Source organism: Carassius gibelio, chromosome B15, assembly GCF_023724105.1.
Source record: "Carassius gibelio isolate Cgi1373 ecotype wild population from Czech Republic chromosome B15, carGib1.2-hapl.c, whole genome shotgun sequence".
In the NCBI taxonomy this organism is placed as follows: Eukaryota; Metazoa; Chordata; class Actinopteri; order Cypriniformes; family Cyprinidae; genus Carassius; species Carassius gibelio.
In genome coordinates, this window is record NC_068410.1 from 15,758,370 (window position 1) to 15,776,919 (window position 18,550).

The 18,550-nt window shown below is 36.4% G+C and overlaps 2 protein-coding genes across 18 annotated transcripts in view; both read left to right on the forward strand.

Moving 5' to 3' along the window:
• Positions 1-6,904, forward strand: part of ncam1b (neural cell adhesion molecule 1b) — a 108,150-nt gene extending 101,246 nt beyond the window's left edge. For 14 of the 17 annotated variants that reach the window (XM_052576009.1, XM_052576011.1, XM_052576014.1 and 11 more), the window contains 4 exons: positions 84-279; positions 546-662; positions 1,959-2,555; positions 5,573-6,904. In XM_052576009.1, coding sequence (XP_052431969.1) covers positions 84-279; positions 546-662; positions 1,959-2,555; positions 5,573-5,681 — 1,019 coding nt within the window. In that variant the 3' untranslated portion in view covers positions 5,682-6,904. The remainder of the gene's footprint in view (positions 1-83; positions 280-545; positions 663-1,958; positions 2,556-5,572) is intronic. The other 3 variants (XM_052576025.1, XM_052576026.1, XM_052576024.1) reach the window with 2 other exon arrangements.
• Positions 6,905-8,592: 1,688 nt separating this feature from the next.
• zbtb16b (zinc finger and BTB domain containing 16b) overlaps positions 8,593-18,550 on the forward strand; it is a 51,524-nt gene continuing 41,566 nt past the window's right edge. The window contains exons 1-2 of the mRNA XM_052576034.1: positions 8,593-8,736; positions 10,433-11,694. Coding sequence (XP_052431994.1) covers positions 10,487-11,694 — 1,208 coding nt within the window. The 5' untranslated portion in view covers positions 8,593-8,736; positions 10,433-10,486. The remainder of the gene's footprint in view (positions 8,737-10,432; positions 11,695-18,550) is intronic.

An 18,550-nucleotide genomic window follows, 5' to 3' on the forward strand; every position in this document is an offset into this window, starting at 1 on the left:
TTACTGTTACATTGTATTGTAATTTGTGGGCTGATGATGCTCCTGCTCTATCTTTGTCTGTATCTCTCCTGTTTCTCCTCAAGACTCCATGGAAGATAGGACGGGCCTGAACACTGGAGTAATTGTTGGTATTCTTATACTGGTGTGTGTGCTGCTCTTGCTGATCGTGGACGCCACCTGCTGCTTCCTGAACAAGTGTGGCATCCTTATGTGCATCTGCGGTAAACCCGGGCAAGGCACCAAGGGCAAAGACATAGAGACCGGCAAAGCTGCCTTTGTGTGAGTGTCCACAATGCTCTTGCACTATATATATATCAACTCGAATAAGCTTATATCACACATTGAGAGCAGTCAAGGGCCCTGCATTGTAAAGCGTATGAATATTAAGCTTGAATATTTTCAGTCTGTTATATGCTGTTCTATTAAAGCTCTCCAACCTCTGAAAGAAACAAGAGCTTCTCTTATGCCACGGCTTTAGTGACCTCATCAAACTCTACTCATTGCTGTATAATGAGCAGATGTGTGTGCTTTCTCTCTGCATGCAGTCAAGATGTGTCTAAAGAGCCCATTGTAGAAGTGAGGACAGAGGAAGAGGCCACAGCCAATCATGACGCAGAAGGCCATCCTGAGCCCAATGAGACCACGCCGCTGACCGAACCAGAGTAAGCTCAGAGTTATGTGATAGCACACAATCACAGAACATGTACAGTGCCATTAAATCAGTGTTTCCTACACTCTAAATATAACCATTTAGAGTCCACCTCCAGTATCTGTCTTCTAATTTTAAACTTAAAGACAACATGAAATAGCCTTTTGCAATGCTTTTAAAGCTGCAGTGTGTAATTTCTGCCCTGCTAGTGACATCAAATGGAATTGTGAAAAATATACTTGAACTTATACTGACACCTCGTGGTGTAAATGTATCACTACAAAGACATTTTAAATGGCTGCCCACTGCTGTGTGCGTGCACTTTGGATGGGTTAAACGCAGAGCATGAATTCTGAGTATGGGTCACCATACTTGGCTGTATGTCACTTTCACTACACTTCACTTATGTTAAACAAGGTTTCTATAAAAAAAAAACAAATGCTGTCCATCAAGTTATCCTGGAAAAAAGTATCATGGTTTCTTGAGCAACGTTTCTTGAGAAGCAAATCAGAATATTAAAATGCTTTCTGAAGGATCATGTGACACTGAAGATTGGAGTTATGGCTGCTGAAAATTCAGCTTTGCTATCACCGAAATAAATTACATTTTTAAAAATATTAAAATGGAAGACATTTTATATGTATTATTTCCAGAGTCTTACTGTTTTAATGTGTATTTGAACAAATAAATGGTGGCTTGATAAGCATAAGGGACAAAAATGCCTGGGATGACAGTATTATAAAATATTGCATACAGCAGCTATAGCATCCATAATGTGATGATACATTCGTCTGACATACTACAGTGTCCTGCCCTTTCAAATAATTTTTCTATTGCTCCAATGTCCTATCAAATAAAAGCAAAAAATTAAATAAAAATATTAAAATGTGGGCTATTATGTTATTTATCAGCCATGCGTACACTTTTTAAAAACCTACGTTGTTGAAAAACAATTATTAATTTTCAGTTATTTTCTAGAACAATCTGTTCAGGTAGATTGTTTACAAAAAGCCTAAGGACATTTATTGAGAGTTTAAACACAATTCATTTAGATTTCATGTTGTCTTTGGCCTCGTGCTCGTTTTTTCTTACATTCTCCCACCATATTTCTTATTTTAAATCAAGTACTCCCTCTAATGACTATTAATTGTAACCCCACCCTTGTAACACATGCAGTACTGCATTTCAAATCAGTATTGCATATGTGTTGTAACCACATACTTGCAATGATTTGGTGTCTCTCCCTCAGTGTCTCCCCTCTGTGTCGACATCACCCGTCTGTGTCTCTGTTCTCTCCCTCTTCTCACAGGCAAGTTACAGAAACTGCCGCCGCGGTGGTGGACTTGCCTCTTCCTGTGTCCACTAACTCAGACACAGTCACTGACACCTTTGACTTCAGCCAGAGCAGCCCAGTTAGCGAGAGTACCACTCTCACCTCCAGCCCCACAGCACCTCCCCCTGACCCTCCTAACCCCGCCCACATGACACCACCCAACAGCAGCGCGCCCAAATCTCACACCAAACCCTCCATCTCATCTACTCCGTCTCCCGACCCGGCTAACGTTACTCTCCTGGTAGACCTGGGTGATTCCCCAGAGCCACAAGCTGAGGTTCCCCCAGTGGTCCCTTCAGAAGAACCAGTCCCAGTGCCTCCTTCCTCTCACAGCGTTGTCCAACTAGATGCTCTAAACTCAAAAGTAACAGAAAACGAATTAGGGTCGTTCGAGTCTCATGCCACTTTAAATCCCATCAGCCCACAGAGCAGCATCGCGATGCCCTTATTGAATCATGAACATGAGATTGATGGAGAGCTCCCACTGGCACCAGACACAGACGTCCCTCAGGATGGGTCACATGCTGTGGAGACAGCTGGCTCCAGTGGCCCATCTGTTCCAGCACAGGACGAGTATGGATCTCTAGATGCTCTCTAGATGTTCTCTCAGTTTGTTTGTGTGTGTTTGGTGTGGCTGTAAGTTGTTGTAGTTTCATTGCATGTGGTCATCGGAGTCAGTGAATGTGCATGCATTCTATAGATGTAGTCAATTAAAGGTTCCAGCTAAATTGAAAATTCAGTCATATGTCATTCCAAACATGAGAATGAAGGGCTGTTCACGGCAATAACTATGAAGATAACTATAAATCTATATAATCTTATAAGAATAGGGAATTCCAAAGCACAAAACATGAAGGAACAATTAGGGGTGGGCGATATGACCAACATTTTATATCACAATATGAGGATTTTTTTATTTCAGTTGTAATATTTCACAGTACAGTTATTTTTCCTTTGAATAAGGTATTTTTGATATCAAAATTTGGGGTAAAATTCCATAATTCTCATGACCAGTGTCAATATCACAAAAAAAAACAATCTGCAGTTTAATATGTGCATTTCTTTCCCTCACTGTACCCAAAATGAACCGAACCGTAACTGTAAAACCATGATTTTTGCATACCGTTACACCCCTTATATATATATATATATATATATATATATATATATATATATATATATATATATATATATATATATATATATATATACAGTGGGGATCGAAAGTTTGGGCACCCCTTGCAGAATCTGTGAAAATATGAGTAATTTTCAAAAAAATAAGAGAGATCATACTAAATGCATGTTATATTTTATTTAGTACTGTCCTAGTATAATAGTAAGATATTGTGCATAAAAGATATTAACATTTAGTCCACAAGACAAAAAAAATGCTGAAATTATTAAAATAACCCTTCTAAAAGTTTGGGAACCCTTGGTTCTTAATACTGTGTTCTGTTACCTGATGATCCTCGGGTGTCTTTCTGTTTTGTGATGGTTGTGCATGAGTCCCTTGTTTGTTCTGAACAGTTAAACTGAGCAGCGTTCTTCAGAAAAATCTTTAAGGTCCTGCAGATTCTTCAGTTTTCCAACATCTTTGCATATTTGAACCCTTTCCAGCAGTGACTTTATGATTTTGAGATACACCTGATCACACTGAGGACATTTGAGGGACTCAAACACAACTATTTAAAAAGATTCAAACATTCACTGATGCTCCAGAAGGAAACAAGATGCATTAAGAGCTGGGGGGGTGAAAACTTTTGAACACAATGAAGATGGCCAAATTTGTCTTATTTTGTTGAAATATAATTTTTTTCCATTTAGTTCTGCCCTTCGTAAGCAACAGAAGATACCTGTATGTTTCCCGGTACACAAATTAAGTCCAATTTACCTTGATCTTCAAATTCCAAAAGTTTTCACCCCCCCAGCTCTTTGATTTTTCTGAAGAACGCTGCTCAGTTTAACTGTTCAGAACAAACAAGGGACTCATGCACAACCATCACAAAACAGAAAGACAGCCGAGGATCATCAGGTAACAGAACACAGTACTAAGAACCAAGGGTTCCCAAACGTTTGAGTAGGGTTATTTTAATAATTTCAGCATTTTTTTTTGTCTTGTGGACTAAATGTTAATATCTTTTATGCACAATATCTTACTCAGGACAGTACTAAATAAAAAATAACATGCATTTAGTATGATCTCTCTTATTTTTTGGAAATTACTCATATTTTCACAGATTCTGCAAGGGGTGCCCAAACTTTCGATACATACATACATATATATATATATATATATATATATATATATATATATATATATATATATATATATATATACACATATATATATATATATATATATATATATACACATATATATATATATATATATATATACACATATATATATATATATATATATATATACACATATATATATATATATATATATATACACATATATATATATATATATATATATACACATATATATATATATATATATATACACATATATATATATATATATATATATATATATATATATATATATATATATGTATGTATATACGTATATATATATATATATATATATATATATATATATGTGTGTGTGTGTGTGTGTGTATATATATGTGTATGTGTGTATGTATATATATATGTATATTATTCACTGTGAAAATTTAATATATATTTCTTATTATTAAAATTACAAAAATGATTTAGTCAAGAGCAATGGAATATTTTATCTTTTTTTTTTCTTTTTTATTTGATTAACATGAATGACAGACCGCAGGAATATTAGACTGCTGTCACTTTAAGAGCTGCCCGGCTCCAATATACTATCACACGTTTTCTTTCTTCGCTTTTTCCTTCCACTTAAAATCTAAAATACTATGTTTACAAGTGAACTTGCAAAGACTGGCATTTTGGCACAAACAAATGTGTGTATTTAATTGTTCAAGGCCTATAATGTGTCTCTCTGATGATCCCATGCATATAGAAATATAGTTTTCTTTTGCTGCTGTTTGCGTTTTCATGTCTTAAAATCACTTTTTATTTTAAACCGTAATACTTAAAAATGCGTAGCACAGCAGCATCACGTGAGCATGTACAGGTATGTAACCGCAGTTGAGATGATAGTTCAAAATATGGTAATCGTATCTAGCAGTATATCGCCCACCATCATTTTCAGAACTTTTTCTGCCCAAGATTCCAAGATCAAATCATGTTTATGAGCCCTTTTTTGTCAGGTTTGCATCAGTCAAAAACACTGACCCTAATTATTAACAGTGTTAGCAGAGAGAATCTATTTCACATAATCGCATTATACCTAAATATATTCAAATCAAACAGAAGCAAGAGCCTGTGATTCAGCATTGAAATCAATAAAATCTTAGTGACGCTGCGCTGTGAACCACCGCAGCCGAGTATTCCCAATATGGGAATGAATCTTTCTGATCATTAATAACTTATGAAATGGACAGAAGAAATAAAGTCGTACAGGTTTGGAATGACATGAGTGTGAATAAATGATGACAAAATGTCAATTTTTGCCTGATCTTTCCCTTTAACGGTCTCAACCACAGGAAAATTCTGGATGAGAAGAGTACAGCTGAACTGAAGAAAGTGATGCTGGGCACTGGAGCAGAACCCAACGCCTTCACGCAAACAAACGCCGCTGAAAGTAAAGCATGAGAAGACGAGAAGAGGAGTAAAAGCATTGTGGTGACCATGGATGAACGTGTTTGTTTAACAGTGCCCTTAATGAATTTTCTGAACAAAACGGTGTAACTACAGACAAAACATTCACTTATGTATGTATGTATGCATTTTCCATTTATTTTTGTTGATTTGAGCGAGTTTCTGTATCGGAGTTACAAATTCATTCAGTTCAAAGATATATAGAGCTTCTTGTGTTTCTTTGTACATTTTTTGTTTCTCCAACAAAAGGATAATTATTATGGCAGGGCATCAAGTTATTCGGGAGAATGATTTAATCAGTAATACGTTGTTAAAATGTACATGATTTTCTCTATTTTTATTTTATTTTTTATCTTGAGTGTTTGAGGGCTAGGTTCGATCTGTTATTAGTTTTGTATTTTATCATATTTTATTTACATTAACTGTTTTGCCTATGATAACTGGTAATGGCAGTTATATAAAGATACGACCGAAAGTCTGATAAAAGATTTCAAACAAGCCATTTGATTCGCTACTGAAGTCTTTATTGGATCAGTTTTTACAATTATCGTGTGTTTCTAATATTTGGGATTTATACTTTAAATCATTCTTCCAACGTGCACCTATAAAGCATCGACTTACACTAAAATATCTGCTCATTTTTATACCTTGTACCTCTGGAGAAATGTTTCACACTGTCACCTGCAAGCTTGTGCACTGTGATTGTGTCTTTTTCTTTTCTTCAAGAAAATTAGCATAGCTTTGCAGCAACCGCTGATTGTCCTTTTATAACATGATGTATGTTAACAGTCCTAGATGAAACTGGACTGATAGGACACGTGACTCTGAGAAGAGGTCTTATATCATCACTCATTGCATGACTCTCTGCTTGCCCATGTCTGATGTTAAACAAGACTGACCAGAACTGTACAACCTCAGTTTATGGCAGTCTGGTGGAGAAATAGTGAAGAATTTCGGTTCTGAGTGTTTTCATGATTTCAATGCTTTCTATGATTTTTTTGAAGAGAATGGAGGATCATTTTGTTTGCCCATTGTACACAGGTTGTTCAGTTGTTCACTGCCAGTTTGCCCCAAAACTGTAAGTCGTTTCATGTACTGTATATGGGGATTTGACCCATAATATAGCAGTATAATGGATGAGCTTTATAATGATAAGCAAAGAACATGTAAATTGTGTTGTTCTAACACATTTTAATTAAACTCATTCAAACGTGAAAGATTCTCTTAAGTTTGTTGTGATGGTGCAATATCATGCTTAGATAATCTGACCTAAAAGTAAATATATTAACTCTCTACGTTTTTATTTGGTAGATTTGTAAAGGTCATCATTATGTGGTTTTAAAAATGCCTTCAGATTAACACTCACTTTCATTTTAAGCATTACAAACAAATGTAAGTATTTTTTTTTTTTTTTAATACAAATATGGTAGCCAAGGTACTCTCCAAAATAATAGCCTCTGTGGTTACTATTGCTTCAATAAATCTGGTAACTTGTTATTGGTCAACACTGTCATCAGAAATGAAAGTAAAATGGCAGAAAGGTTCTGAAAAAACTTTTTGGAAAAGAACATACGGTGTTACGTGAATGGGTTATATATTAATATTTTGTAAAGTGTCATTCTGGGGTACATGTATAATGTTTACATAGTATCCGTCTTAAAATTCCCACCTTAGACAGAAAGAAGAAAGTACCTACTTATCAATGATTTAACTTGGCCAGCAGGTGGCACTGTTTCATAAGCCTTAAATGTTAGAGGACGAGTTCACAACGTGACTGTACGTGCTTTATATAAACATATTTAACACTAACTAATTTATTTATTTATTTTTTTATATATATATTTTTTTGCATTTAACATGCATTAAATTAAGTTAATAGTTAAAAACAACAGTTTGCCATTTCCGAATCAAAAGTTTTTTTTTGTTGTTGTTTTTCCTGTGGGACTTCAAATGTCTAGGTGGATCTGGAAGAGTTTCATTAAACTTTTAATTTCTTGAAAAATGAAAAGTTAAATTGGCAAAAGCCCATAATCTATTTTTTTATTTTTTTTTTTATTTCTTTAAGTAAATTAGTAGTTCAAGGGATAATCCGGGTGAACCGAAAATATATTCTGAAGAATGTTAGTAACAGTTGATGGCAGCCACGTTTTTTTCCCATACGATGGAAGTCAATGGCTACCGTCAACTGTTTGGTTACCAACATTCAAAATATCTTTTGTCCTCAACAGAAGAAGAAGGTTAAAATAAAAGAATTTCAGGGTTGGTGGGTTAATTATATATTTAAAGTTACATAACTTTTTGTCATCAAATCCTTTTTTGACATTAATATTTTCAAAAAGGTATGAATAAAACATGAACATAAATGTTAGACTGCACTTAGAACAACTTTTTATCTTCTCGAAAATTATTGTCCTTGACCCATAGCTACTGCATTAAAATGCAATGAAACAATTTCATCCGTCATTCGTATTTGTGATTCGACTGTTTCTACAAAATCTGAAAACAACACACTGTAATGATGAGTGGCAGTATTAAGTAGACAAGAAAACACAGTGGCTCTCTGATGTTCTCAGGGTTATCCTTCGCTGTTATTGTATTTTAACCCCCCCCCCCCCCCCCCCCCCCTTCATTCATGGACAAGCTAAGCTCTTTTAATGCAGTCATGGTCTTTAAAGTTAAATATCCTCTGAGGAGAGTGTAAGTAGGCTGCATGCCGGGCTATATTTTTCTCTGTAAGTTGGTCTTAATACTTGAATTTTCAGTCATATGTAAATGACTATTGGGAGTTTTGGTTTAATTCTAGTAATAGAACACCACAGTACTGTTTACCTCACCAGCTCCATCCTAAAAGCACTAATAATAATCATAGGGTTCATGCGCGCGGCGTCTTGGCTCGCCTCAGTGAAAACAGCGAGCCATTGCTTTGACGTCACGGTGATGATGATGATTGGAATTCGCACGGCGAGTGTAGTGCGCGTGAAGCGGCTCCTGTGAACCTCAGTATGTTGATGCCTTAATAACAAGTGTTCAATTTACGCGCCAATTGCAGGTAAGTGAAAATAACTTCACCGGTTAAACGTTAGTTGCTCTTCCAGATGCTGACACTGGCAAGATAAATGCTTATTAGTTGGTGAAAGTGCTGCGAGAATGAGTTAATTTTGCTTTGAGGATGCAACTTGTTTCTTGTATTTAAATATAGGCTACAGCACACGCCTAAGTGTTAACAGATCCTACATGCTCGTTTATGCTTTCGGGACACGTAGACTTAAAATGTTATGAAAATGGTTATATGTATAAACTAACTGCTGTGAATGTTGCTTAAAACAACTTGTCAATCAGGTGCGTTTGCGCTTGGCAGCGAATACAGACTGTTGCACGGAAGAAACATGACCGTCTTCGCTGTCTCAGATCTGTTTGCTTATTCTGTCATATTTAGCAAGCGTAATATTATCGTACATTTAATAAGGAAAGGTCGATAGATGGATAAGTGGTTCCAATAAACTCACGGTCTCGGTTTATTTGTATTGTTTGAAGGCTGAAAGGTTATAAGTGTTCAACCTTTTCAGGTTTGTCATGAAGGACAAGGTGCATCTGTACCTATTTTTTTCCTTTATTTTTTTTTTATTTTTTTTTGCTTCAATTAAGTGTTTAGTACAAACGGAGGCTTTTTGACCAAATCTGATGCCTCTTGTCTGAAATGCAATTCCCTCATGCGCAAAATAAATAAATAAACAAACAAAATATAATCTTGAGGATTGACATAAAATCAGAATGCAGGTTTTCTTTTAAGAATTGATACTTTTTATTAGATGTTTATATATTTTCACTTTATTTAAGGTCTGTTCTGTCAAAATAATACAACAACAACAACAATAGTAGTAAATATTAATAAATGTTAATATTACAGACAGACCCATAATCTGCTTGACAGACATTGTTTTACCCATATTCGCACTGTTCTACTTGATCAGTTATCCATCAAGGCTAGAATTAAATGTCCAAAGTAAAAAAATAGTGACTATGGATTTATCAGTATCTATTAATAATAACAGGTAAAAAATAAATAAATACAAATAATAAATGATTTCATGGTTTTTACAAAACCATTTGTGCTTCACCAAGATTTTACAAAATGCTTATAATACTAGTTAAACTATTGTTATTAGTTGTCATTATAAAAAAAAAAAAAAGATTTGTTATTGAACAGTTAAGCATAAAAATCTGTGTTGGTAATAGTTGATCTGTAAATAATGCATAACAGTTTTTAGACAATTAGTCTTATAATTTTTTATAGTGCAGCTGTACGTGTCACAACAGATTAAAATGTCACTCCTGGGGTGAGTTTTTATTTTTCTCTTCTGTAGGAATGTTCCAGAGTGTTAATAAAAAATTAAAGGTACAATTAAAGCAAATTATGGTTCTTGCCCGAGGAACAATATCAGAAAAGCAAGTTCCTCTTAAGCGTGTGCCGAATGCCGTCGGTTCAGTTTCACCTGGCAGCTTTCCACCACTATCGCTGCAATTGCATAACATTAAGTACATGTTGTGACGATTGGCTTTTGCCTCTGTACAGATTCAACAACAACACCCCTTCAACTTTTTCCTCAAAGCATTGTGTTAACCTGTTTGAGTGATGATTAACATAACCTGTGTAGCAGAGATGAATGAACAGAGCATTGCACATTTGACGGAGTGTATTTTATATTCATTCTTGTTTTTGTGACATGACTGAATGACATTTACAGGAGCACTCAAGGAAAGAAGCAAATCCGTGAGATGGTTCGGTAGACGTCAATGTAATGGATTTGACAAAAATGGGTGCGATCCACCTCCAGAACCCCGGCCACCCCACGTCGCTCCTGCAGAAGGCCAACCAGATGCGCCTCTCTGGGACATTGTGTGATGTGGTCATCATGGTCGACAGCCAGGAGTTTCATGCCCACAGAACCGTGCTTGCATGTGCTAGTAAGATGTTTGAGATCCTGTTCCACCGCAACAGCCAACATTACACTCTGGACTTCCTCTCACCAAAGACCTTCCAGCAGATTCTGGAGTACGCCTACACCGCCACGCTCCAAGCCAAGCTGGAGGACCTGGACGACCTGCTGTACGCCGCAGAGATTTTAGAGATAGAATACTTGGAGGAGCAATGTCTGAAGATCTTGGAAACCATCCAGGCGTCCGAAGAGAACGACACGGACGTGAACATGAACGAGAACGGCGCAGAGGATGCAGATGACCGCAGGATCAAGTACCTTAAGAGCACATTAGTCTCTAAAAAGCATTCCATACAGGACGCTGGCCATCGCTTGGCGCTGGTCGGCATGGTTGATAAGAGATCTTCAGAGTCCACCCAACTGGGTCTTTCAACCGTCAGTCCAACTAAAGCAGCCGTAGAGGGCCTTATGAGCATGGGGCAGTCTTTCCACCAAGCAAACATGGCCCAGAGTTTCTCAAACAACCTTGGTAACTCTTCTCCTTTGCTAGATAAAATCAAGACTGAGATGATGCAGGTAGATGAGGACTACCAACATGATGGTGGCTTCCCCAGGAACGGGGAGGTTGGAGGTGATTCCAGGCAGCTCCGGGACACTCCTGGAACCCCGACCAGAGGTAGCGTCATCACCAGCGCCCGCGAGCTCCACTCCGCCGATAGTTCTGCTGATTCGCAAGGAGACAACAGCCAAGTGGGTCTAGTCAATATGGCCAGTCTGGCTGATAGACATTTCGCTTCGCTGTGCTCTATCCCGTCCAATCATAAGAGTGAAAGCATGCTGCCCTTGCCTGTGTCCATGGCCTCATCGCTACATGTGCCGTCCTCCCTGGCCATGTCGATGGACTTCAGTGCCTACGGGGGGCTCTTCCATCAGAGCTTGATTCAGAGGGAGTTCTTAAGCAAGCTTGGGCACTTCACAGCGAATGTAAAGCATGAGGTCCAAACCCAGAAAGAAAGATGTGAGGTGTGTGATATGGAGCTGCCTGATAATGAAGCTGCGGAACAACACAGGTGAGTGAAATTATTTGGGGATTTCCTGATGGTTTATATATTTATATTAATAATACAACCCAGCATTTATTCACCTATATAACTTTTGTTCTGTGGACCACGAAAAGAGGAATTTACAAGAATGTGCATGCTGCTCTTTTCCTTATATTCAAATTGAATGATGGCCAAAGGAAATGGTGGAAAGCTAAATAAAAGTGATCCATACCACTATTGAAAATGCACATAATCAAATATTGTGCATCACAATTAATCACAAAGTACTTAGGAACCAGTGATATTTGGCATCATTGATAAATATGTGTAATTCATCAATATTTTAGACTTGTCCTTAAAAGACTTTAAATATAGTACAGCAGTCGTCTTAGGGGTCATGTCGAACATGAGCAACGGAATAAAAAAAGAAGATATTCAAGACACAATTAATTTTTTTTTTAGCTTAGTTTGACTTAAGCATTAGAATGTGTGTTATGCCCAAGACACTGAAAAGGTGTGAGAATCGAGCACAACTGTGAAAGATGTAGCAAGGATGTTTTTGAGTTGAAAAACTTGAGATGCAAGCGGTCAAATGGGGACAAAATGCACTTTTTAAATAATAATAATAATAATAAAAACTAACTTGACTGCTGTGAATTGTAAAATGCCATGTCAAATGCAAAACATTGCCAACAATGCAATGGTAGCAGTAAAAGATGTCCGCTTAGTACAGGTTTACATAAAAGAATAGAAACCTAGTGCAATGGGAGGCAAAAATGCATTCTGTGTGAGCAATGAATTAATGTAGTAATTCAAATACTGCTTTTGTGTTCTTCAAAAGAAAGTCATATGGGTTTACTGTAAAATAAAATGAGGGTGAATAAATTATGACCGAATTTTCCTGTTTGGGTGACCTTTCTCTTTGATGTACTTCCTCAGGCTTGATGAGAGCATTGCCGAGCAGGTTAGAAACATCTGCCAGCTCTGTACACCAAGCCTTTATTTGGTTTATGGAAGGGCAAGGTCTTCCTGTGCAGAAAAGAAGAGCAGCTTAGTGCAGCTTGACCCTGACCTTCCCTCCATAACCTCTGGCTTGACACTGTCAAAATGATCGGCCAGCAGCAGCTTTGCATTTTTATTCTTGCACAGAATGTCCTCTCACTTTCACTTGGTGGACACCCGACTGGTGTCATGCCATATGTCAGAATTAAATATTTATTGCTGTAGTTGACATGTGAAATCCATTTTTTTTCCCCCGCTAAACAAAGGCCATCGTTATTTCAGTTTATTGGTTTGGGTTTGACTGATGGCCATGCAGTTTAAACTTGGTCTCTCAAACAGTAGGTTGAGCTTTATCTGTATTTATCAGCGTGGAAGATAACCCTGCACCGCTCTCCTTAGTCTCTGTGGTGAAGATGGTCTGATAGTGACTTTAGCCTTCTGTCAGACGCAGATAAAGTGGCCACACGTTGTGTGTATTGCGGCACACCTGATTCTCTTTCATTCATTCCCACAAATGCTGAACCCAGTGACACCGACCCAGGTTTCCTGTCTGAGGCCTGACGAACACATCCTATCAGATGTTCTCCATTCCAGTGTGGCGCTAAAATACATGGTGCTTCTTTTCAGTTCAGATACATCAATGAATGGGTAAACTGTTAAAAATTGTATTTGTTTACAATGATTTTGATACACATCTTTTTCACTGAACACTTTACATAAACAAAATAGTGAATAGTAGTAAAATAGTCTTTTATTATTATTTCTTACAGTAACATTTAAAAAAAAAAAGTACTTTACTATTAAAATGTTCACATTCAGACAGTAGGTCAGTAGGTTAGCCAGTCACTTGGGACAAGTATATTTGTTCATAAACTCAGCTTGCCCTTTACTGGTTTGTGAACAGTGACAGATGTTAAGATCTGCTGACTTCTGACTCGCACACAGTACGTTATGAAAGCCCTGGGGCCCCATGGGGTCATTGTGGTCATGGTGAGGTGACCCAATACCAATAACGGTTAAACTTTTGCCCCAATGGCGAGAGGCCCTCAAAGTCATGAATCTTAACCTAAATGCACACGCCAAAGCATTCCCAGTCCTCCTGAATGACTTTAAGCACAAGCATCTGTGTGAAATAAATGCAATAGCGTTGGACGTCACAACAGTCATGCAACAAACACACTCTCCTTTGGACTCGGTCCGGTCTCGTTCCTGTCATGCATGTCATTTTTGCCCCATGGTTGAGCAGAGGAATGTCCTGCTTTCCACTGAGTGGATTTAATCTGCCGCTGATGTGTACTCACAATCCACCGCTGGCGGCAGGGAGACGACTGATGCGTGCAGGGGCTCTGGGGACGCAGATCAGCGCCACTGCTTAGGAAACCCTGGAAGTGGGAGATCCTAGAGCACTCTGGCATTGGCCCGCTGCTCACGGCTCTAATTAGATCTTTTGTTATAGAGCAAACAGAGAGAGATTGAGAGACAGAGAGGTCAAGAAAGACAGAGGAAATAGAGCTAATACTTCACTGGATGGCAAAGCTGAATTTTTAAGATCATAACTCAGTGTCACACAGAGATCTTCAGAAATCATTCTAATATGCTGATTTCTTATTACTGATGTAGAAGACAGCTGTGCTGCTTAATATTTTGTGCAAACCATACCATACAAATTTATGGGGTAATATATATAAAAAAGTGAGAGTAAAAGCATTTGTAATGTTGCAAAAGATTTCTATTGACCTTAGTCAGGCTAGTACCATTATTTAATTTCTGACAGGAATGAAAAGGAGGCTGTGAGGGACAGAAGTACAATGTGTTCAGTGGACCGTGCTGTTGCTTCACAACATAGCGATTGTTCAGCTTACCTACAGTAGACAGAACCCTCATAAAACAGTTGTGATCTAGGAGCTTTATACAGCATGTGCCATTTTACAGACTGTAAGTCTATCCCTCACAGCCTTGTTTTATTATACTGTATTAAACATGATGTCTAGCCTGACAAAGATCCTGAAAAAAAAAAAGATGCATCACAGTTTCCACAGAAATATTAAGCAGAACTGTTTTGTTTTCAGCACTGATAAAAATCATCATGTGACACTGAAGACTGGAGAAATGATGCTGAAAATTCAGCTTTGCTATCACAGGATTAATTATATATATATATATATATATATATATATATATATATATATATATATATATATATATATATATATATATATATATATATATATATATATATATATATATATATATATATATATATATATATATATATATATATATATATATATATATATATAATTAATCCTGTGATAGCAAAGCTGAATTTTCATTGTAAATTGAATTTAAATTGTGAATTTTTCTACAATTTAAAATAACAACTTTCTATATACATACATAGAAAGTTGTTATTTTAAATTGTAGAAAAATTCACAATTTTTACTGTATTTGATCAAATAAAATGAGTGAGCAATTTAATGATCCTTGGTGAGTATTATGAAAGCCCTTTCAAAAACTTCCAAGCCCAAACTTTTGAATGATAGCGTATACATAAAGCACTTCAATAGCAAAGAGATTGAAGCCCAGAGATAATGAGTGTCTTTCACACACCGGGCTTCAGAACTCATCTATTGTCTACTCAACTGTTGCTTCAGGAGATCTTTTGTTTACTCAGCTTCTCCCTTTATCCACTGGTTAACTGCAACAGCAGCCCTAACTACATACCAGTAGTCTCCTGGGAGGACACTGTATATGCCCTTCTGAACAGGAAGTTTGGAAGACCTGTTTGGGATTATTGCAGATAACGTCATCTGTGCAGTTTTTGTCATCTATGTTGAGATCTGAGATTCTAATAATAACAAACAATAAGAAGTGAAAAGTTATTTTTATCTGATCTGACCCTTAACAATGAGTTTGTTGGAGTTACCTAATAGGTCCAGCCAGTCATTGTCATTACATTTTATGTAAATGTAATGTTGTATACTTGAATAAAACCAGTTTGTGTAAATTGAGTAATAAACACATTTTCTATGCTAAACTACTATTTGAACCATTTTTTTTATTTTATTTTATTCAATATTTTAGTTTTCCAGTAATAGTATTATAGTGGCTTTCCAAAAAACAATTAAGTTTTTTTACAAAGTTAGATTAAGTAAATACAGCATTTTGGATTTCTTAGATTTAGATTTAAACATGTATTTTGGTTTATATAATACATTTAATTGAGAAGCAAAACATGTTTATATATATATATATAAATGTTTTTTGCTGAAATTTCTGGAAATGCACGTATTAAATGAACAAGACTTTCAAAGATAGCTCTAGTGATAGATCATGAATTCACTGAAAGATTAGCGTGACATTTATAATGATCCACTGTGTGCAAAGGGTCAAAGAAAAAACATTGAGCCCATTAATGGATAACCCAGCCTCTGGAGAAGATATGTTTTCAGAGAGCATTGCCCTGGTCAAGCTTCATTAGCTCTTCAAGCCCTTCCTGTCCCACAAGACTACGGCCACCCAGTGATCTTTAAACCTCTGTCATCTCCACAGACCTCTGGAATCCAGTTGGTCAAGACTTTAAGCCCTCTAGTATCTTTTCACCCCAAAGCCTGCTATCAGGCAAAGACAGGACTCTTTCAGCCCTTATCACGGCTATACAGGTCAACTCTTTAGGGTCGGGTCAAACTTCTGACCTTTGACGCCCTGAGGGTGTTTTTTCTTCCCTTTCTCACATTGTTCTTGTGTTCAAACCCTCTTTTGTGCATTTGAGTGTGTGTGTGCATGTTTTGGCAGCTCTGGCCGTAGCTTTGGGGGTTGGGTGACTTATTGATTGGCGATTCTTGAGATTTTTGACTTTAGTCACAGTTCCTAAACTCTAGCGTAATATGGCAAAATACAAACAATGCGTTTCAAATCTTTGATCTCTCTGGCTCGGCCACATGTTTTGCTGTCTGTTCACTTGTTACCCAGACTCCTGATCAAAGTAAAAGGTTAGTTTAATCTTTGGATGATTACCAGTAGTCTGCATTTCAAGCTAATTCCATCCAGTAATGTGACTCTTGTGCTGTGGTTGGCTCACTGAGAGAAAGAGTCAAAGTTTACATCCAGACCTTCCCCTAGAAAGGTAGCTATACATGCTGATCATAGTGTGGTTAAGCTTGAAGGAATACACAAAATTTGGACTAAATTTGGGCTTTGAATTATTCGCAGGCTTATAAAGATGTCAGAAATTAATGATAATCATTTAATGTAACAACTCCAAAACTAAAACAGTTAAGTGTTGTAATAGTTTTTATTTTATTTTTGTCAATGGTAACAATTTGGATTTTATATAGTCTTTTAAAATAAATAGTAAATATATAAGTAAGTTTAGATTTTAAGTAGTATATATTTTTGTAAATAATTATTATTCTATGTATATGTTTATTTATCTATAAATGATAGATAGATAGATAGATAGATAGATAGATAGATAGATAGATAGATAGATAGATAGATGATTTACCCAATTATAGTGGTATCAAATGGTAGATAATCTATTGTACTGAGTGAAACTCTAAAATGTACTGTTTGATGTGTAAAGTTTAGAAAAATATCAAGATAAGCTTAAAGTTTAAAGATTCAGTTTACTATCAAGGCCACTGAGCCAAATCTGCATTGCGTAACAAATATGACTGTTTACTGTAGGCCTGCCATGGTACTTGTTTGTGTTGTGTCACACTGACATTGATTGAGGCACATAACCTTACCTGGACACTGAGTTTAACAGAATAATCATATTTGTTGAGAGGGCCATGATTTATGGTGCCCCACTATGTATCTACATTTTCAGTACAAAATTATAGTAAATCATCCATGGCCAACCATCACACTGTTGTTACAACATTTGGCAGCTTTTCCAACCTGCACAACAGCTTTCTAGACAGAACTGTGAAATTACCAGAAGCAATCTTTGAATAGAGCCTCAGGGAAACAGTCTGTTTGTTCAGAACTGAACAAATATGGACATTTTTTTTAGCATTACATCTCTTGCTCACTAATGGTTCCTCTACAGTGAATGGGTGCCATCAGAATGAGAGTCCAAACAGCTAATAAAAACATCACAATAATCCACATGACTCATGAGTTGTTAAAAAGTAGATGTTAAAATGCCTTAATAATGGATTTCTTTTCATTTTCATTTCACAAGATGTTTATTGATGGAGTTGTGTGAATGTCTTAGATTATTGTGATGTTTTTATCAATTATTCTAACGGCACTCATTCACTGTGGAGGATCCATTTGTGAGCAAGTGATGTAATGCTAAATTTCTCCAAAATCTGTTCCAATATAAAACAATCTACATCTTGGATGGCCTGAAGGTGATTGTATTTCCTTCATATTTTCATTTTTGGGTGAACTGTTCCTTCAATGATACCTTAAATCATGTGAGCTGCTGCTTTGGTGATTGGACTTTAGACTGGCATTTTCTTCATACAATTTATAAATTTAATTATTTTCAATCAGAAAGTTCATTACTATTACCTACTTGTGCCTTAAGATAACTCCGGGCTCCTGGGCTACACCATTATGGTAGGCCCCCATACCTTAGAGACTTTTTTTATTCTAAGATTCCTGACAATTATTTATAAAAATTGATTATGTCAAATTTCATATTTTTTTTCTTGTTGTTGATATATCAGCTAACATTCACAATACTGTTCTGCGTAAAATGTGAATATAAGTAAATATGCAAATTCACAATTTGCCAGAAGGAGGCATTTGTGGAACAGCAAAATGCTGTTAAATAAAGTAAACACCTTTTTACAGGCATTATACAGAGGTAATATGAAAAGAAAATGCCATCAAAGCTATCCTGGCTGAAATGTGAGTTGACAGT